Below are 23281 nucleotides of genomic sequence, written 5' to 3'. Positions count from 1 at the left end.
AGAGTTGCTCTTGACAATTAAGTAATCAGTATTCATCTAGCCCCACATGCTTAACCATTAGAATTTTCATATGTGAAGTGTCTTATTCATATATGACTGAATGGTGCAGAGGTGCATATATGTTGCCTCCCCACCCCTATAGTAACAGAACGGGAGAGTGGCGCATTTTTTCACGTTCATTCACTACCCAGCGCTTAGATGGAACAGACGTATTGAGATAGGCAATGGTATCTGGCGGAGTCTGAGGCGAGATTACAGTTAGTTATGTCAGTTGCTTCAAGGAGATAAGTGAGTCATTATCGGCTGTACGCCCTCCCCTACTTAAATAGTATAGGAGTTTCCATAGTACCTTGCCAGGGGCTGCAGGGGTTGTAGTTGTTATAATACACTCCATACCCAGTGACTCCTCGGCTGCGTGTGTGTGCGGACTTAGTGAGTGGTGAATTACCCTTCTGTGTGTTCGTGGGCACTTGTCTGTAGTCGTTTCCCTTTTTAATGAGCTTGCTGTGTTGAATGCTACTGTTGATTGATGCTGCTCAGGGACAGAATACTTACGTAAGAAGCTGTATAGTGAACTTTAACTCATCCTCGGGCCCTGACAAGGCCTGCCATCCAGGAGGTATTAAAGAAAACTATTCGGCGAGAGATATAACACGTCGTTGAAATGTGGGAGAAATTTTGTTACTAAGAGCGATTGTCCAGCAGGGTTTTATACCTTAGCCATATATGTGTTATTGCTCGTTATAATTGTTTCTCCTTAGACATGTTTCTCGATCCTTTTACAGCTGTGGGAATTAAGAGCTATTAGGATATTTCCCTTGTCTGTAGGTGAGTAAAACATGCTGGTGACCTCAGGAGAGGGTTATAACAAGGGAGATGTAAGCAAAATTCTTACGATCAACAACCAGGGTAGAACAAGAAATAACGGGTTCAAGCTTGAAAAATTTAGGGTTAGGAAGGAGATAGGAAAAAATTGGTTCTCAAATAGAGTGGTAGATGAGTGGAACGGACTCAGTAATCATGTAGTTAGTGGTAGGACACTAATGAGCTTTAAGAGAAGATTAGACAGGTTTATGGATGGGGATAACAGATGGAAATAGGTAGGTGTGTTTCATACAGGGACTGCCACGTGTAAGCCTGGTCGCTTCTTGCAGCTTCCCTTATTTCTTATGTTCTTATGTTCTTATTAGTGTGACCCGGCGTTACGACCGTTGTTAAGATTGCTTGAGTCAAAAGTGGACCTTGTAGCCCATATTAAGCCCTGCACCCTGTTATGTAGGAAGTGAGTAGGGAGAAGCTAGTCCAGGTGCAGCAGCTTTGTGAAGGGGCTGAGAACTGTGATCATAACAATATATATATATATATATATATATATATATATATATATATATATATATATATATATATATATATATATATATATATATATATATACACCAGCCTCGGAGTCCCCATCTGGGGAGGGGACCATAAATGTCCCCAGGTCGGACTGCCTTTCCGTCGACGACCCTAAGTGTCTTGACACCCCCCTCAACTTTTTCTTCATTAACTTCTGCAACATTCGCGGTCTAAGATCTAATTTTCAATCTGTAGAACACCACCTCTCCTCTTCTAAACCTCATCTTCTTTTCCTCACTGAAACTCAGGTGTCTGAGGCAACTGACAGTAGCCCCTTTTCTGTTCCCTCCTACTTTCTCTATCCTCATTTTCGATCCAAAGCTGGATGCTGCGTTTATGTGCGCAATGACTTAACCTGCTCTCGTGCCCACGCTCTTGAATCTTCCGAGTTTTCCACCATCTGGCTACGACTACAGAGTCATTCTCATACTAAATTTATCTGTGCTGTATACCTCTCTCCTAACTCCTCTGACTATAAGAAATTCTTTGACTACTTAACTTCCAAAGTGGAGCACATTCTGACCCTCTTCCCTTTTGCAGAGATCTCCATTCTTGGAGACTTCAATGTTCACCACCAGCTTTGGCTTTCCTCTCCCTTCACTGACCATCCTGGTGAACTAGCCTACAACTTTGCTATCCTCCATGACCTAGAGCAATTGGTGCAACACCCTACTCGTATTCCTGACCGTCTTGGAGATACGCCCAACATTCTTGAGCTTTTCCTGACCTCTAATCCTTTTGCTTATGCTGTCACCCTTTCTTCTCCGTTGGGCTCCTCCGATCACAATCTCATATCTTTATCTTGTCCTATCACTCCAATCCCTCCTCAGGATCCCCCTAAGCGAAGGTGCCTCTGGCGTTTTGCCTCTGCTAGTTGGGGGGACCTGAGGCGGTATTTTGCTGATTTTCCTTGGAATGACTACTGCTTCCGTGTCAGAGACCCGTCTTTGTGTGCTGAGCGCATAACAGAGGTGATAGTGTCTGGCATGGAGGCGTACATTCCTCACTCTTTTTCTCGTCCTAAACCTTCTAAACCTTGGTTTAACACAGCTTGTTCTCGTGCTATACATGATAGAGAGGTGGCCCACAAAAGGTACTTAAGCCTTCCTTCACCAGAATCTCATGCACTTTATATTTCTGCCCGGAACCATGCCAAGTCTGTTCTCCAACTAGCCAAAAACTCCTTCATTAACAGAAAATGTCAAAACCTTTCAAGATCTAACTCCCCTCGTGATTTCTGGCATCTAGCCAAAAATATCTCCAATAACTTTGCTTCTTCTTCTTTCCCTCCTCTACTTCAACCAGATGGCACCACTGCTATCACATCTATTTCTAAAGCTGAACTCTTTGCTCAAACCTTTGCTAAAAACTCTACCTTGGACGATTCTGGGCTTGTTCCTCCCTCTCCTCCACCCTCTGACTACTTCATGCCTCGTATTAAAATTCTTCGTAATGATGTTTTCCATGCCCTCGCTGGCCTAAACCCTCAGAAGGCTTATGGACCTGATGGGGTCCCTCCTATTGTTCTCCGAAACTGTGCCTCCGTGCTTGCACCTTGCCTAGTCAAACTCTTTCAGCTCTGTCTGTCAACATCTACCTTTCCTTCTTGCTGGAAGTTTGCCTACATTCAACCTGTTCCTAAAAAGGGTGACCGCTCTAATCCCTCAAACTACCGTCCTATTGCTTTAATTTCCTGCTTATCTAAAGTTTTTGAATCTATCCTCAACAGGAAGATTCTTAAACATCTATCACTTCACAACCTTCTATCTGATCGCCAGTATGGGTTCCGTCAAGGCCGCTCGACTGGTGATCTTCTGGCTTTCCTTACTGAGTCTTGGTCATCCTCTTTTAGAGACTTTGGTGAAACTTTTGCTGTTGCCTTGGACATATCAAAAGCCTTTGATAGAGTCTGGCACAAAGCTTTGATTTCCAAACTACCCTCCTACGGTTTCTATCCTTCTCTCTGTAACTTCATCTCAAGTTTCCTTTCTGACCGTTCTATTGCTGCTGTGGTAGACGGTCACTGTTCTTCTCCTAAATCTATTAACAGTGGTGTTCCTCTGGGTTCTGTCCTGTCACCCACTCTCTTCTTATTATTCATTAATGATCTTCTAAAACAAACTTCTTGTCCTATCCACTCCTATGCTGATGATACCACCCTGCACTTTTCCACGTCTTTTCATAGACGTCCAACCCTTCAGGAGGTAAACATATCACGCAGGGAAGCCACAGAACGCCTGACTTCTGATCTTTCTAAAATTTCTGATTGGGGCAGAGCAAACTTGGTATTGTTCAATGCCTCAAAAACTCAATTCCTCCATCTATCAACTCGACACAATCTTCCAGACAACTATCCCCTCTTCTTCAATGACACTCAACTATCCCCCTCTTCTACACTGAACATCCTCGGTCTGTCCTTTACTTATAATCTGAACTGGAAACTTCACATCTCATCTCTAGCTAAAACAGCTTCCATGAAGTTAGGTGTTCTGAGACGTCTCCGCCAGTTTTTCTCACCCCCGCAGCTGCTAACTCTGTACAAGGGCCTTATCCGTCCATGTATGGAGTATGCTTCACATGTCTGGGGGGGTTCCACTCATACTGCTGTTCTAGACAGGGTGGAATCAAAAGCTTTTCGTCTCATCAACTCCTCTCCTCTAACTGACTGTCTTCAGCCTCTCTCTCACCGCCGCAATGTTGCATCTCTAGCTGTCTTCTACCGCTATTTTCATGCTAACTGCTCTTCTGATCTTGCTAACTGCATGCCTCCCCTCCTTCCGCGGCCTCGCTGCACAAGACTTTCTTCTTTCTCTCACTCCTATTCTGTCCACCTCTCTAACGCAAGAGTTAACCAGTATTCTCAATCATTCATCCCTTTCTCTGGTAAACTCTGGAACTCCTTGCCTGCTTCTGTATTTCCACCTTCCTATGACTTGAATTCCTTCAAGAGGGAGGTTTCAAGACACTTATCCACCAATTTTTGACCACTGCTTTGACCCTTTTAGGGACTGGCATTTCAGTGGGCATTTTTTTTATTAGATTTTTGTTGCCCTTGGCCAGTATCCTTCCTACATAAAACAAAAAAAAAATAAAAAAAAAATAAAATTCAATTTTTTTTTTTTTTCTTTATATGAAAGTATACCAGAAACCGTGACCTCAACTTAATGCATAATGTCTTTTCTTTACAGTCATTATGAAACTGACAATATATATATATATATATATATATATATATATATATATATATATATATATATATATATATATATATATATATATATATATATATATATATATATATATATATATATATATATTCAAATTTTTTATTTTTTTTTTTGTTACAGTCATTATGAAACTGACAATGATAATAATGACGCGAATGAGCGTAATACATAAGAAATATAACTAGGGTGATATAAATAAAACTATCAGGATCAGAAATCAGGATGGAAAAGAAATAATCAGTTCAATATTGATGAAGTTCCATTTAAAAATAGACAGGAAGGAATTGGATCTCAGAGAGTGGTAAAAGGAATAGACTCAGTAATCATGTTGTTAACGCTGAGTCATGAAGGAGCTTTAAAAGGTATTACACAGTTTTATGAATGAGGATGACTGGAGTAAATAGGTAGATATAGGGACAGTCACATACACGCCTGATGGCTTCTTGCAGCTTTATTTTATATTTCACTAACTTGAAAAGGCCAACAATGAAGGAAATTCTTACTTTTGCCATCTCAGCCTCAATGCGATCGACCTCTTCAAGTCCAAGTTGATGGATCTCTGGCACAGGCGTGCTGGTGGATGTGTGGAACCTGCCAGAGGTAAATGTACTATTGAGGCAATTCAACTCACCTCTCTCTCTCTCTCTCTCTCTCTCTCTCTCTCTCTCTCTCTCTCTCTCTCTCTCTCTCTCTCTAATACTCCCTTTTGTCTTTTTTTTAGAAATTGTATATTTTGTTGCAGAAAATTTTTATTTTAAATAAATTTTCCACTATCATCTTAAACTTATAAAAAAAAAAAAAAAATCTGGCGTCCTATGACCTCAATGTTGCGGCACAGAAATGAAAACTTTAATTAATCAGTTCACGTTTAAGAGTCTGCATGGTGCAACACAGGCAAAGCATCAGGTACAGTGAGGATATTAATTTAATTTTATAGTTTCATTGTTTTTTTTTTATGCTTTTTCTTCAATTCGTTCAACATTGATAAATTTATATTTCTTCCCTAAATATGTAAATGAGTAAATACGCAAGTTTTTGTATTCAAAAATTTCACATTTTTCCACAAAATTATTCTTGTTACTTTATATATATATATATATATATATATATATATATATATATATATATATATATATATATATATATATATATATATATATATATATATATATATATATATATATATATTCCCTTAAACATTCTCATTATTTCCTAAAATATGTGAATAAGTAACTATTTTGATCTTTGCAGTCATAAATTTTGCATTTTTCAACTAACATTATTATTCTAATTTCCACTTATTTTTTTTATTAACTTCTCTATTACCATGCCATCATGGATGTGAGATGCAAATACTGAATTGCATTAGTGATCGCATGAAACTTTTGCTTTATGGCAAACTCTGGAACTCCCTGGCTGCATCTGCATTATTTCCTACATCCTATGATTTGAGCTTTTTTCAAGAGGGACATTTTAAGACATTTATCATCCAATTTTGATAAACCTTTTGGCTTTCGTTTTAAAGATTATATATATATATATATATATATATATATATATATATATATATATATATATATATATATATATATATATATATATATATATATATATATATATATATATATATATATATATATATATATATATATATATATATATATATATATATATATATATATATATATATATATATATATATATATATATATATATATATATATATATATATATATATATATATTATTTATCTATTATCTATCTATTTTTTCTTTTTAATTCTCCTTTAGCCCTTGGCAAGTGCCCCTTTTATATATATATATATATATATATATATATATATATATATATATATATATATATATATATATATATATATATATATATATATATATATATATATATATATATATATATATATATATATATATATATATATATATATATATATATATATATATATATATATATATATATATATATATATATATAATTACATTCACAACAGACCCATCGGTTCTGTTGAGACATTTGTGTCACTCTCATCACTTGGACTAAGTGTGAGCACAAGTCACTTATAATTACCTGACGAGCTGGTTGTAGCGTGCCTCGCCATCTGGGAGGCTGGTGACAGATATCTCAGGACGGGTCGTGTACTTTGTGTCAATGAACTCACGTAGTTGTTGAAAAGCCGGCGAGACCTGAGAGAGAGAGAGAGAGAGAGAGAGAGAGAGAGAGAGAGAGAGAGAGAGAGAGAGAGAGAGAGAGAGAGAGAGAGAGAGAGAGAGAGAGAGAGAGAGAGAGAAAGGTGAATATTTTATTTTATTTTATCAATTTTTTTTCGCAAGAAGGGCAATGCATGGACAAAAGAAAATTAAAAAAAAAAAGAAAATACCCACTGCATTGCCATTCCTTAAAGAAGAAAGCCAAACTATCATTCAAGACTGGAGGGTAAGTGCACAAAAGTTTGTAAAGTGGCACATACAAAGATGTCAATGTGATTTTATAACGATAAATATGTATGAGTATATAAATTTTTGTCATTCAACTGACCTGCTGGGTGATAATGATTCTTCCCCGTTCCTGTAATTGAGAAATTTGCTCCTCGGTGAATTCTTCGGGGAAGTCAATCAACGCTTCCCACAGTGGAGACTCCTCAGCAGTTTCCACTACATACCTTCCCAAATTCTGCGATACTCCTTTCTGAAGAACAAGTAGTTTGAACTCTCACAAGAAGAAACAAGGTATTGAAGGTCCAATAGAAAGCTTACAAGCAACTCTGACTGCTGAGCGGCAAGTATGTTTACTATGCCAGTGGTCAAATACGACTATTCTTACTGTAAGAATATAATGCCTTCATTCCACTAACTTGCAAATTACTAAGAATGTCATCAGGATCAAGACATGTTGCAGAAGAGGAACAATATCAACTCTTCTTTTTGAAAAAAAAATATCAACAGAAAAATTCACAAAGATTAGTTGTTCCTCAAAAAGAAAGTAATATTATAAGAGCCTTCATTTGAAATATATATGAGACATAGAAAACGGATAAATCAGGTTGAAATAACTGTGATGATAGCTCAGCATAAAGTGAGGCCTGTAAATTATTTTTATTGTGAAAAAATGTTTTATTTCCTGTGCTTTAAAAAAAAACAAAAAATAAAAATAATAATAACAATAATAAATAAATAAATAAAATATGGACGTCTTGGCAGCTGGAGACAATGGGTAATGTTGATGAAGCTATGGATTCAAGTTAGTAGCAGTAGTAGTAGCAGTAGTAGTAGTAGTAGTAGTGGTAGTAGTAGTAGTAGTAGTAGTAGTTTTATTTATTTATCTACTGATTCATTCGTTATACTCACCATTGAAATGGCATGGTTTACAATTCCTTGACGGACGCCTTCCTCCATCAGCATTTGGATTTGGCTCAGCTGCTGAGGAAGCTTGCTGTATCGAGACAACAATTTCTCATAGTCGTCAGTTGTCTCGAAGACCATCCATGAGATGAGACGCTTCAGGTCCACATGAACACCCTCACTGAACGTCAGTGGCGCTAAAAATCTAAGAATTGAAAAGCCAGTATCAACGACATGGAACAATTAACAGCATTAAAAGCAATGTATGGAATCTTTATAAGCACCTACAAGAAGGAAAAAATAAATAAAAATAAAATAAAATAAATAAATAAAAAAATACATTTTGTCGTTTCAAGCTAGTATGTTTGGTGGTACCTGTAGACTAAGATAAAATATTTATAATGATTAGGAAAGGTGTGCTAAATAGCAGTGAAAGGATTAAGATGTATAAAAATAAGTAAACCGTAAAGTGAAATCTTCAATATTACCCATAGTAAGGAAAACCGTCAATGAATGTGAGAAGTTCCGATTCAAGGATCTTGAGGTTGAGTTCGTCCTCATGGGTAGAGGTGTTCATCCTCAAATCCACGGCACGCTGGAAAAATATCTGGCTCTTTTCAAAGCGATTCTGGTAAGCCGAGAGGGACATGTCATCCAGCTGGTCATCATAGTCATGGATACCGACCTGGAGAAAATACTGATGATAAACTCGAGAAGAAATAAAGCTAGTTGAAAAGCAATGAGGATAATCGAGAGTGATAGGAATGTCAAAGGAATATGAGAAAGAAATTCGGCATGCGAGCAAGTTGTTATGCAACAGAAGCAAGATTTCAAATTAGCATGTCAAGATTAAAAAATAAATAAATAAATAAACAGAAAATTCAGAAAATGTAATTAATACCGTAGTTACTGCTTCTATTCCTTCTGTCTGCCTTGATGATAGTCCATATATATATATATATATATATATATATATATATATATATATATATATATATATATATATATATATATATATATATATATATATTATTTTTTTCATTTGTTTATATATTTATCTTTTCTTATCTTTCCGACCACTAATTCTACCGTTCCTGTGATCATGTTTTTCTCTCACGTCTCATTGTTCACACTATGTGTGTGTGTCTGTAGTAGTAGTAATAGCAGCAGCAGCAGCAGCAGCAGCAATACTATTACTACTACTAGCAGCAGTAGTAGTAGTAGTAGTAGTAATAGTGGTAATAGCAGCAACTTAGACAAGGTAGACAAACAGAAATGAATGTCGATGTATCTTAAGAAACTATCCTTTGGTCAGTAAATGTTTTTTTTTTACTCTAATGATAAAAAGTAATCAGGACTGCTGACAAAAGCAAGGTGGCAAACACTCACAAACGACGCAAATTCGGGCATGTCCTTCATTCGCCAACTGAAGTATTCATCAGCCAAAGCCTGGATAGCTGGGGAGAGTCTCCTCTCACCTACCACGGCAGACACCAGCACAACACATACTGGCAGGGAAGAAAACCGATCAGTGTTACATAGGGAAATAAAGAATGGAAGAAAGATGGAATAAGCCATCAACCCCAAACAAGGAACTTTTAAAAAATAAGTAATGGTGTGGGTTAGTTTAGAAGACAGAGGCGGTGCTTACATCTGGCGGCAATGAGTATATTCTAAGAAAGCACTTTCATGGATGTCTTAGGTGTTTTGCCTCCACCTCCCATTTATTTATTTTTTCTTTCACGATTTTTATCATAAAGAAAATCAATATAATGTTGTGTGCAGCAAGATAACGGGATATGAAACGAGGAAAGAAGTAAGAACGACTGAGAAAAAAAATAAGTAAGGAGAGAGAGAGAGAGAGAGAGAGAGAGAGGCTGGGGACGAGACTTGGATGCAGCTCTGAAACGTAGCATACCTAGCCTGAAGTTTCTAGAATATCATTTATCTGTGTAGTCAATTATATTCCCCACATAACCTTCCTTACCTTCCTTTGTCCATTCGAGTTGAGTCTCAGCCAGTATTTAGCACAGAAGTTGCTCCTGACAGTAAATTAATTAATCATTAAAATTTTTAGAAGTGAAGTGTTTTATTCATATAAACCAGCGCGGGGTAGAGTGTAGCAAGCGGTTGGGTGTATGACGCCACCCCTTCCCCCCCCCTCTATTGTACTCTCCCTACCTCCCCATAGCTGCAAAGTGGGGAAGTGTTGGGCGTGCTTTTCCCCAGTCACTACTCAGTGCTTAGATGGAATAGACGTATTGAGACACGCAATAATATCTGACGGAGACTGAGGCGGGATTATAGTTAGGTCAGTTGCTTTAAGGGGATAAATGAGTCATTACCAGTCGTATGCTCCAGTCTACTTATTTAGTATAAGAGTCTCCATAGTAGCCTGTCAGGGAATGTAGTTGCATATAACACTCTGACCCAAGGAAATGACTCCTTGGCTACGTGTGCGTTCGGGCCCAGTTCTTGTACTGTGAGCGGTGAATTACCCTCCTGTGATCGTGGGCCCTTGTGTGTAGTCGTCTCTCTTGTTAGTGAAACTGTTTATTGTTAAATGCTACTTTGTCAGCCTCGTGGAGGGTGCTTGACTTGCAGAGGACTTAAGTAATTAGCAGTGTAGTGAAATTTACTCCGTCCACAGGCCTTGATCAGGTCTGCTGTCCAGGAGGCTGTAAACGACACTACTCAGCAAGAGTGCTTTAACATGCTATTGGACAGTGGGAGAATTGTTATGAGGGCGATTGTCCAGTGGGTTTTTATACCTTGACCATATATGTGTTATTGTTCTTTATAATTGTTTCTCCTTAGAGGTGGTTGCTGATCCTTTCACAGCTGTGGGAGTTAAGTGTGTATTTCCCTTGTCTGTAGGTAGGTAAAACAGAGTGATGACCTCATTAGGTGTGACCTGGCATTACTATCAGTTGTGAAAAGGATGCAGAATTCAAGAGGAATCCTGTACATCCGTATTTGACTCCCATGCTGAGTTCATGTAAGAGGTGGTTTAGGGAAGCTAGTTCAGGTGTGGCAGCTCTGTGAAGGGGCTGGGAACTGTGGTCGTAACAATAACCGTATTTATTTATTTTTTTTTTTATTCATTTTTTTTCTTTTTTTTACTTTATGATGGATTATAAAGTGAAATACTTAATATCCTATATATGTAGCAGCTGCATTGAAAAAAAAAAAAATAAAATATATATATATATATATATATATATATATATATATATATATATATATATATATATATATATATATATATATATATATATATATATATATATATATATATATATATAGTAATCATAAAGATAACAATAACAACAGCAATAATAATTATAATGATAATAATAATAATAAAAATAATAATAATTAACATTATTTTTATAATAATAATAATAATAATAATAATAATAATAATAATAATAATAATAATAACAATAATAATAGATGAAGAAAGTAAATATTCAAAAGAACCCAATACTATTTTTAAGATAAAATCTCTTCCACACATGAAGCTCAGAACACACACTGAAGACACACAACACACATACACTGTTATTAAAGGGCCTATTAACACCTCCATATGAACGATTTTCTGTACAGCAATGGAAAGTTGAAATGGCAGTTCATATACCCTAAAGTTACTGTGCATTGCATATTTTTAATAAACCATTATTTATACCATGATAAAAATTAAAAGAAGAAGAAAAACACAATAAAAAAATACTTCACTTTATTGACTTCATCCAACATGTGCGGTGTTTCTAACCAAAATTGATACATGATTGTTTAAAAAATAGTATATCTCCAAATCTTATAAAATAAAAGTTAAGACAACTTCAACAAAATTAGTAAATTACATCAGTACTTCATGATGTCATGACAGAACATTCTGGTTGGTAGACCAACAACTAGTAATATCTACGCACAAAGAAGCAAATAGTCACAAACGTTTTTTTCATTTTTTTATTTTATTTTATTTATTTATTTTTTTTATCTGGCCGCAAGTATCTTAGGAAACGCTGTTTTAATTGAAACGTAAGATCGGCAGCAGCACAGTACAGATGCAGATATCTATGAATAAGACTTACTGATTAACCACAGTGCTCTGTAGAGTCTCTCTCTCTCTCTCTCTCTCTCTCTCTCTCTCTCTCTCTCTCTCTCTCTCTCTCTCTCTCTCTCTCTCTCTCTCTCTCCAACACTTTATGTTTGCCTCATATACGTACATCAAATGCAATACAGAGTGGTCAAACAGCCCTTTGCAAGTAAAAAGCTTTATTGACAATAGGTTTTAGGAATAATAAGAAAAGAGGAAAAATCAAGAAAAGAGGAAAATTATAAATAACCTAAATGAAAGCAGAATAATTAAACCTCCATTGAAAAACATAGTAGATATGTATACAAAATTTACAGGTGTAAACATTACATCCAAGTTATGTATGAATTTAAATGTTTACACATTCATAAGGATATATATTTAATAATTAAAGTAATAATAATAATAATAATAATGATAATAATAATAATAATAATAATAATAATAATAATAATAATAATAATAATAATAATAATAATATAGCGAATATAAAGCAATATATAATATAGCGAATATTGAAAACAAAAGCAAGAGTAATCTGCTTTTTCCACATCACTATCGGCGTTTCACATCATATGGATATATTCAGCACATACACAGACGCACGCACATGCACATTCACACCGCGCGACAGGCGCAGCAGCCATCCTTGAATGATATTATGCAGAGGAAGAGAGGAAGCTGGATATCACACGGTTATGTCTGGTTTCATCAAGCTACCAGATGATGATTAGGAAAACTGAACCTATCGTCGAGTTCAGAAAACATCGCTGCATCTCTAGAGTATAGATTGGTTACAGTAGATTGTGCTTAGAAATATGAAAAAAAAAGAATCAATAAATAAAAGTGAGTAAACATTTTCTTTCCATTGTCCCCGTAATGTTGGTAGCATTGAATTATCAATCACTGTCTCGGAATCAGCATATTTCGTTATTTTATTGGTAACGTAACAATACAAAAATATGCTGGCGCTGATGAGTGACGAAATAAAGCTTGCTCGTGTAACAGTGGAGTGCAGGGAGACAAGGAGAGCAATGATTTCCCTTGAACTGGTAATTCGGTCATGTTCTTGATTAGCAGCAATGTCTCGTGAACACCATGGTAGGCTTAGTTTTCATAATGAAAGCTTGATAATATCTACTGACGGGAGCGGTGGATTCACCTTTTTATCAAGGTAGATGCTTCGGGTTGCACCCTGTATTTTAATAGTATGCAACACACACACACACACACACACACACACACACACATAATTACTATTATTAATGTTATTATTATTATTATTATTATTATTATTATTATTATTACTATTATAATAATAATAATAATTATTATTATTGTTTCAATAGATAATGTAGAGAGAGAGAGAGAGAGAGAGAGAGAGAGAGAGAGAGAGAGAGAGAGAGAGAGAGAGAGAGAGAGAGAGAGAGATTTATGAACCTCCAGGTAGATGTTATGAATACTACTGTGGGTTTGCAATGGATGAATACCTGCTTACTTAGCTAATCGAGTTTTATCCACACTGAAAAAGTGTTACGAGGATCTGGCCCTGGGACTCAACTGACATGTATCACACCAAAACGCTTTCCCCAAATTCCGCCCTTTTGAAGTTGGTTTCATTTAGTAGTCCAGTTTTAATGCAAAACAGGCAACAGCAAAATTATATTTTAAAGTGATTATTCGTGATTGGAAGGAAAACAGCTGAAATTCATATGAAATGATAAAGCCAATGATTGATACTACAACTTTGCGGAATCTATTGTGATTTGAGGCCACTTACATAATCAAAATAAATTTTGAAATGGATGTTTGTTATGAATCAAATTTTTTTTTTATTTCTCTCTCTCTCTCTCTCTCTCTCTCTCTCTCTCTCTCTCTCTCTCTCTCTCTCTCTCTCTCTCTCTCTCTTTGAGTCATCGCAATTATATTATTGTCTGTTACAGTGATCTTTCCTCCTTCGTTCCTGTCTCTCTCTCTCTCTCTCTCTCTCTCTCTCTCTGAGTTAACGTATTTCTATTATTGTCATGTACAATTATCTTTCTTCCTTCGTTCCTCTCTCTCAGAGTCATCGTAATCCTACTACTGCTATAATAATCTCTCTCTCTCTCTCTCTCTCTCTCTCTCTCTCTCTCTCTCTCTCTCTCTCTCTCTCTCTCTCTCTCTCTCATTTTCTAGTTTCATGGGTAGCATGTATACAGAACTTTGGTGATGAACTTGTCAATCATGACCTTGAACTCAAATGTCCAGTAAAACAGCTGATGTAGGTGGGGATGGTTGGGTACGTTGTGGAGTGGAGGGTGGAAGTCCGTTGCCGTGGCAACTTCCATGTGAAATCACTCACTATCGCGACCTCTAAGATTAAAGTAGCAGACAGTAGTGGGATTACCATGTCTCAGAGAGAGAGAGAGAGAGAGAGAGAGAATCTTACCACCTATCTAAAATATTATGCTTCCCGTCTCTGAAATGCCCCATGTAACTGCTTTCCATATCAGTTGAAATTAGCGTTTTCAATTTCACGTATCGCAACACAAGACTGGACCGAGCTACTGGACTTACTTAGCACTCACATAATGTCTTTATAGTTCCATTATGAAATGATGCAGTAGAGGAAGTAGAACACACAAAAACACTGATCACACTGCCTGATTGTGCGACATGCACCCTGTTATCCTTCACTGCAAAAAGAGATAGATGAGATGGCAGTAGTGCCATCAGGTTGAAATAAAGGATGGAAAAATGAAGAAGTAAAGTTATTAGAAACATTATTAACGAGACGCCAAAAGTCATGAGGACAATTATATCTAGAAGGATTTTGATATTTTCTGTTGATGAGTTTTTGGATGGCTGGAATCTTGGCATGATTCCAGGCATAAATATAAAGGATATGAGATTTAGGTGAGCTGAGTTAAACCAAAGTTTGGAAGGTTTAAGATGAGAGAAAGAGTAAGTAATACACGCCTTCAATACGAGTCACTATCACCAGTTGAGCGCTCAGCACACAGACGGGTCGGTGACACAAGATGTGCTTTTCCTCTCTCTCTCTCTCTCTCTCTCTCTCTCTCTCTCTCTCTCTCTCTCCTCTCTCTCTCTCTCCTCTCTCTCTCTCTCTCTCTCTCTCTCTCTCTCTTTCTTTCTTTCTTTCTTTCGCGGGTAACTGAAATTTTGTACTTAAGAACATCATCATCCCAATGGGTGAACCATCACTTCCTTCTCAATCAATGGGGTATTGAGGTACTTGATACTTCGAGACAAGGCAGCCTTTTGAACATCGCTGGTTCGTGTTGTGCTTCGAAGTTTCTTTTGTCCCATCGCTTTGGAGCCTTGGGTCTGCGACTCTGTCTGTGTCCAAGCTCCTCGATTCGGAGCGACTCCGAGAGCGTCTGCCTTTTGACCAAGTCGTAGTTTGGGGCCCCGCCACCACACTACGTCAGACATCTTAGGGTGGCGGCCGAAACATCACCACCATTCTTCTGGCTTTCTTTACCTGTCTCTCCGTAAAGCTCGCTACCGGCCGATATGGGAACCTGCGCCGGTATTTATAAAACAATGGTTCGACGTAAGTGAAACATAGTCCTCAAGATGGCGGACACCTTGATTTATCTGAAACATAAGTCTTATGTCTCACTTTGGTGAATCATAAACTGGCGCTTCCGCTATGTTTGGGTGGAAGGAGGAACAGCGTCACTATGTCGAATCATAACATGGCGGAGGCACTGGGACCACAGCAATAAACAACAGATAAATAAACAGTGGCAGTGGGACCACAGCAATAAACAACAATAAATCAACAGACCCATTACTAAAGTGGCTATCAATATCCACTCATATTCAGTGTTTCACTATTGGCTTCCATAATAGATAGCAATATAGACTTTGCTGTCCAGAAATAAAAAAAAAAATAATAAAAAAAAAACAGTAATACCTTAGAAGCTTAGCTTATTAGTTTACACCACTGTCTTGTGTTTGCTTAGATCTTTCTTTATATCTGAGTATCTTCAATAGGCTAATGGAAGAAAAGCCAGTTTGATTTTACAAGTGGACAGGGATAAGCTATGCCATTACAGATTGTTATATCTCATCGTTGCGAATATTTTCAACCCTAGACACACCATCCATAAATGAATATCAACATTAGAAATTATTCTTTAAATGAATGAAAATTTACATATCTAAAGTTATGCTCAGTTAATTTAGGTTATATTAGGTTACATTAGGTTGCAAGGTTGAATTTATTTATTTGAGCAGAAATGATGGTTAGAATTGTTGAAAATATCAAACTGTACGAAATACCTTGGTTTCACCTGAAAAGATGTGCCCGTCATAAATGTTACCGAAAAGCTATTTGGAACAAGCAAGGTCATAGAGTACTAATGCATATTTAAAGTATGCATTAGTACATGCATATTCATGGGTAAGAGTTCCATACAATTAAGCATGAAAGAATTAAATAATACAAATCTTATTTGTTCCATGTTGGGCCTTCTTGAATTCCACCTTTTTGGCCTTAAGGACAGACAGAGCTGTTTACCAACTCTTCTGGCATTACTTGATTGATCTTTCACGGCCATTGGAGTGCTCACCCAGGAGACTTGTAATTTTCTTCCATGCCTTGGTTTTAGCCGTGGCAGAACACCTAACCTCAGAGAATTTTCCCCTGGGTGCCTTCTCCTTGTAGAGCTCTACAAGACGGACTGTTCTACTAATTCTTCATTTATTGCTTCTCCTCTTCTTCGGTGGTTGTGTCTGTTAGCTCCATTTCGTTCTTGGAACAGCATAAAACTAAGAACATACTCGATTTTCGAGCTGCGCGCTGCGTAAGCCACGTGCATGGTTGTTTGCGTCGGGTCGATCGAGGTTGGGAATACTATTATGTTCTTTTTCAAATATACCTAAATTTCAAGTAATAGTTTTATTATTGCAGAGATGCATAAAATATATTTATTTGTTCATTTCACAATAACTGGAATAAATGTACGTAAATTTCTGCCATATATTGCGGTGGGCAGTACGCTAAGTCGAGCTAGAGACAAGGGGTAGCCGAGTCGTGCCTCTACCGCCTATGTCGCACCATAACAATGGGGAGATTAGGTGACGACTTATGTCTCACTTAGGAAAGCTTTATAAATACGGACCCTGAGCCAGTCTCTATTCGGCCAGGAACCTGCCTGCCCTAGCACCAGTTCACACTACGGCAGACACTCCAGGGTGGTGGCTGACACATCGCCATTACTCGCCTGCCTTATCTCAGCTGTTATCCCAGCAGGGACCGCCTGCCAGCCTCCACACAGCCTTTTAGTTGGGCTGTTGGCCTTACCTGTTGTACAGACGGCCGGAAGCCTTCTCTGCCATCCCTCCCTCCCCAACTCTGCCCCCATTCTCTGGGGGCCATTCTCTGGTGTGGATATGCATTAAAGGAGCAACAATTTTCTGAATGTTTATCTCCACCCACCCATTGGGTTTGAGGTGACCACTTCCCTGGCCCTAACTTTTTACAGTCTGTTTTAGTCCACGTCGGTCCTAGTTAAGCTTGTGAGAATAAGGAAGTATGGAGCTACTTTCCTGCATGACGTCTGCATGGTAGAAAAAACTTGTGTGGTATGCAGAGTGCCGTTTCTCTGCAGTTAGTCTGCCTCCTTAGATTATGTACTGCTTCATAGTGGTGCCACTTTTCATTCACCTGTTGTGAGAGACCGTCAAATAACGCATCGCAGTCACTGAACGGTAACGGTGTTGAGTCACGTACTAGTATCTGTGATGTTTGTGTGCTTTCTCGCAATGCTTGTAATGTGATTTATGTGCGAAGACTCGGTAAATTTCATAACTGTGTCTCGTACAGCAGAGTACGCTGCATATAATTGCTTTGCTTAGAAATAAGTAAAGCAATGACCAATAGCAACAATATATATATATATATATATATATATATATATATATATATATATATATATATATATATATATATATATATATATATATATATATATATATATATATATATATATATATATATATATATATATATATATATATATATATATATATATATATATATATATATATATATATATATATATATATATATATATATATATATATATATATATATATATATATATATATATATATATATATATATATATATATATATATATATATATATATATATATATATATATATATGTATATATATATATATATATATATATATATATATATATATATATATATATATATATATATATATATATATATATATATATATATATATATATATATATATATATATATATATATAGAAAAGGCTCTTTTTTATTTTTATTTATTAATTTTTATATATTTATAAAAGGTTCTCTGAGATGGTAATCCTCAAGGAGAGGGGAAAAAAAAGCGCTAGTCCCCAAGGAAAGGAGAAAAAAAGTAACCAAAAGGATTATCCATCCTTCTAATGATGTGTCTTGAGACTTCCCTCTTGAAAGAAGTGAATCATAGGAAATACCGAAATAGGTATTATAGGCAAGAAATAGGAAATAGGCAAGAAGTTGGTTTACGATGGCTAACGTAGTATACTACCAATTAGTCAATTGGATGAGTAAAAAAAAATATATATACTTTTTATTGTGATGTTAGTTATATTAGGTAACGGTAAATGCTGCTATGAAATTTAGAGTAAAAAGAAAAGAAAAATAAGTTTAAGCGATTTTCTACATCTTTAAGAGACTATTTGTTTATCTACTTTTCAATAAAAACTTCCATCCGAATGTTATTTGCCTCTGACGACGATTTATCAACAGATTATGGATGTAAGCCAAGTATGCCAGAGTATTTGTATCAGCGTACTGTCATCCCATCATCCTGGTGGAACTGATCTGTTATCCGGGAACGACAGAAAAATTACCCTAAATGGATGACTGCTAGGTTAAAACATTATATAGGGCGTAAGAGAAGTATATATAAGAGATTAAGGGCAGGTGAAGAAGTTTTAAGGTCACAATATAATGAATTAGTTAGAACAGTCAGGAAGGTAACGAGGAAAGCTAAGGGCAATTATGAATTAAAGGTAGCCAGCCAGGCAAAGACAATATCAGGTATACAGGATGAAGAATAAGGATACTATAGGTCCATTAAAGGCAGCAAATGGGGAGCTGGTTAGTTGTGGGGAAATTAGTAAAATTCTGAATGAGTATTTTTTAACTATCTTCACCCAGGAAAACATGCAGGATATGCCAGATAGTGAACAGATGTTTAGAGCAGATGAGAATGAGAAGCTGACAGATATTTTCATAACTAGGGAGATAGTGGAACAGGAGATAGATATGCTAAAAATGTTCAAGACACCAGAACCAGATGAAATAACCAAGTTTCAGTTAAAGCAATTATATTAAGTTTCTCTACACACGCTATTCCTCTAAGCAAGTCTATTTTATTCAAAATATATCTACAGTTCGTGTAGTAAACACTTAAGCTATTTCTTACTTTCCCTGAGCTAGCTACCTTTCTAGATTTAACTAATTTGTCCTTCGTTTTCTCCTCACAACCCCTTCTTCCCTCCCGACTAATGAAAAAAGCGCTGGAGTGCAGTTATCTCCCGCTCGAGTGTTCCGGCCAAAACCCGAACACCTTGGCGTGATAAATGCACTCCATCCCGGGAGTACAAGGTGTCCCTACCATAGAAGAGGTCCCAGTTGTCGATGAACGTCCATCCATTACTCTTACAATGATTCACGAGCCTGCGATTCACTGTAATAGCCCTGGACAGCCACTCAGCACCTACTCCCCTCCTCGGCAAGACACCACATACCACAGGGTTCCCTCCCTTGTCCCTAATCCTGTCCAAAGCCTGTCGAAACCTCCCGATAAGTTCCTTACTCCTGACCTTACCAAGTTCATTCCCTCCATCACTGAGAAAAATAATGGGCTTGGTCCCATCTTTTTCCAAGCACGTGTCTGTCCTATCAGCTACCTTCCCTATCCCGGCCCCAGGCAAACATACCCTCGACCTACGCTTCCTATCCCTAGCACAGAACGCACTATCTAAGTGCCTAACCTAACTATCACCAAACACAACCATTCTACCTTGGGGCAGGGTAACTGCATCTGCCCCCTCCTCCTTGTCTCCTCCCGCCATGTCCACCTCCATCTCCTTCACTTCCTCCAGCACACTGAAGGGATTCTTCGTCTCAACGCAAGGCACCCTGAGGAGCTTCACCCTATTGGCTGCCCTGCACACAACCGACCAGTGCTCCTTCGTCGCCTTACTAGGTAAGGTGACGGTGGGGCACGACCCTCCCACAAGTGCTGGGATCCTCTCACAAAACTCAGCCTGCAGGTCTGAAATCCTCTCACGAAACTCAGCCTGCACCTCCGAGATCCTTCCATGGAACTCAGCCTTCACCTCTGAGACCTTCGCAACGAAGGGCTCGAGAACAGGAGAACTAACACAACCAGACGACTCAGCAACACAAGGCGCCATGTCTACACTCGCCAGCTATATTAGCGTCAGGTCACTGCTCACTAAACACGTCCGTTCACTAGGAACCCTGACCTGAGACTGAGGAACCCTGACCTGACATGAAACCTCACTCTTGAAGAAATTCAAGTCATAGGAAGGTGGAAATACAGGAGCATGCAGGGAGTTCCAGAGTTTACCAGAGAAAGAGCTGAATGAGAATACTGGTAAACTCTTGCATTAGAGAGGTGGACAGAATAGGGGTGAGAAAAAGAAGAATGTCTTGCACAGCGAGGCCGCAGGAGGAGGGGAAGCATGCAGTTAGCAAGATCAGAAGAGCAGTTAGCATGAAAATAGCGGTAGAAGACAGCTGCAGATGCAACATTGCGGCGATGAGAGAGAGGCTGAAGTCAGTTAGAGGAGAGGAGTTGATGAGTCGAAAAGCTTTTGATTCCACCCTGTCTAGAAAAGCGGTATGAGTGGAATCCCACCCCCACCCAGACATGTGAAGCATACTCCATACATGGACGGATAAGGCCGTTGTACAGAGTTAGCAGCTAGGGGGGTGAGAAAAACTGGCGGAGACGTCTCAGAACACCTAACTTCATAATAGTTGTTTTAGCTAGAGATGAGATGTGAAGTTTCCAGTTCAGATTATAAGTAATTGACAGACCAAGGATGTTCAGCGTAGAAGAGGGGGACACTTGAGTGTCACTGAAGAAGAGGGGATAGCTGTCTGGAAGATTGTATCGAGTTGATAGATGGAGGAATTGAGTTTTTGAGGTATTGAATAGCACCAAGTTTGCTCTGCTCCAATCAAAAATTTTAGAGAGATCAGAAATCATGCGTTCTGTGGCTTCCCTGCGTGAAATATTTACTTCCTGAAAGGTTGAACGTCTATGAAAAGACGTGGAAAAGTGCAGGGTGGTATCATCAGCATAGGAGTGGATAGGACAAAACGTTTGGTTTAGAAGGTCATTGATGAATAATAAGAAGAGAGTGGGTGACAGAACAAAACTCTAAAATAACAACATTGTTAATAGAATTTAGGAGAACAGTGAACGTCTACCACAACAGCACTAGAACAGTCAGAAAAGAAGCTTAAGATGAAGTTACAGAGAGAAATATAAAAGCCGTTGGAGGGTAGTCTGGAAATCAAAACTGTGTGCCAGACTCTATCAAAAGCATAAAAAAAAAAAAAATAAATAAATAAAAAAAAAAAAAAAAAAAAAAAAAAAAAAAAATATATATATATATATATATATATATATATATATATATATATATATATATATATATATATATATATATATATATATATATATATATATATATATATATATATATATATATGTCCAAGGCAACAGCAAAAGTTTCAGCAAAACCTCTAAAAGAGGATGACCAAGACTCAGTAAGGAAAGCGGCCTTGACGGAACCCATACTGGCGATCAAATAGATGGTTGTGAAATGATAGATGTTTAAGATAGATGTTTGAGGATAGATTCAAAAACTTTAGATAGGCAGGAAATTAAAGCAATAGGACGGTAGTTTGAGGGATTAAAACTGTCACCCTTTTTAGGAACAGGCTGAATGTAGGCAAACTTCCAGCAAGAAGAGAGGTTGACAGACAGAACTAAAAGAGTTTGACTAGGCAAGGTGCAAGCACGGAGGCACAATTTCGGAGAACAATAGGAGGGACCCCATCAGGTTCATAAGCTTTTCGAGGGTTTAGACAGCGAGGGCATGTAAAACATCACTGCGAAGAATTTTAATAAGTAGCATGAAGTAGTCAGAAGGTGGAGGAGAGGAGGAACAGGCCCAGAATCGTCCAAGGTAGAGTTTTTAGCAAAGGTTTGAACGAAGAGTTTAGCTTTAGAAGTAGATTTGATAGCAATGGTGAGAATCTGGCTGAAATAAAGGAGGGAAAGAAGAAGAAGCAAACTTATTGGAGATATTTTTTGGGTAGATGCCAGAAGTCACGAGGGGAGTTAAATCATGAAAAATTTTGACACTTTGTGTTGAAGAAGGAGTTTTTGGTTTGTTGGAGAACAGACTTGGCATGATTCCGGGTAGAAATATAAATTGCATGAGATTCTGGTAATGGAAGGCTTAAGTACCTTTTGTGGGCCACCTCTCTATCACATACAGCATGAGAACCAGCTGTGTTAAACCAAGGTTTGGAAGGTTTAGGTCTAGAGAAAGAGTGAGGAATGTACGCCTCCATGCTAGACACTATCGCCTCTGTTATGCGCTCAGCACACAAAGACAGGTCTATGACACGGAAGCAGTAGTCATTCCAAAGAAAATCAGCAAAATACCTCCTCAGGTCCCCCCACCTAGCAAAGGCAAAACGCCAGAGGCACCTTCGCTTACGGGGATCCTGAGAAGGGATTGGAGCGATAGGACAAGATACAGATATGAGATTGTGATCGGAGGAGCCCAACGGAGAAGAGAGGGTGACAGCATAAGCATAAAGATTAGAGGTCAGGAAATGTTCAAGAATACGAGTAGGGTCTTGCATTATTTGCTCTAGGTCGTGCAGGATAGCAAAGTTGAAGGCTAGTTCACCAGGATGGTCAGTGAAGGGAGAGGAAAGCCAAAGCTGGTGGTGAAGATTGAAGTCTCCAAGAATGGAGATCTCTGCAAAAGGGAAGAGTCAGAATGCAGTCAAAGTAGTCAAAGATTTTCTTAGACAGAGGACTTAGGTGAGAGGTATACAGCACAGATAAATTTAGTTTGAGAGTGACTC

At 37.6% G+C, this 23281-nt stretch overlaps 1 protein-coding gene across 2 annotated transcripts in view; it reads right to left on the bottom strand.

Moving 5' to 3' along the window:
* Positions 1-23281, bottom strand: part of LOC135110175 (uncharacterized) — a 95385-nt gene that overhangs the window by 53533 nt on the left and 18571 nt on the right. For both annotated transcript variants that reach the window (XM_064022177.1, XM_064022176.1), the window contains exons 2-7: positions 9371-9489; positions 8470-8666; positions 7988-8186; positions 7179-7328; positions 6711-6826; positions 5129-5216 (exon numbers count right to left, since the gene is read on the bottom strand). In XM_064022177.1, the coding sequence (XP_063878247.1) occupies positions 5129-5216; positions 6711-6826; positions 7179-7328; positions 7988-8186; positions 8470-8666; positions 9371-9489 (869 nt within the window). The remainder of the gene's footprint in view (positions 1-5128; positions 5217-6710; positions 6827-7178; positions 7329-7987; positions 8187-8469; positions 8667-9370; positions 9490-23281) is intronic.

This window comes from Scylla paramamosain, chromosome 20 (genome assembly GCF_035594125.1).
Source record: "Scylla paramamosain isolate STU-SP2022 chromosome 20, ASM3559412v1, whole genome shotgun sequence".
NCBI lineage: Eukaryota > Metazoa > Arthropoda > Malacostraca > Decapoda > Portunidae > Scylla > Scylla paramamosain.
Note: the sequence above shows the minus strand (reverse complement) of the source record. Positions and strands in the feature narration are given on the sequence as shown.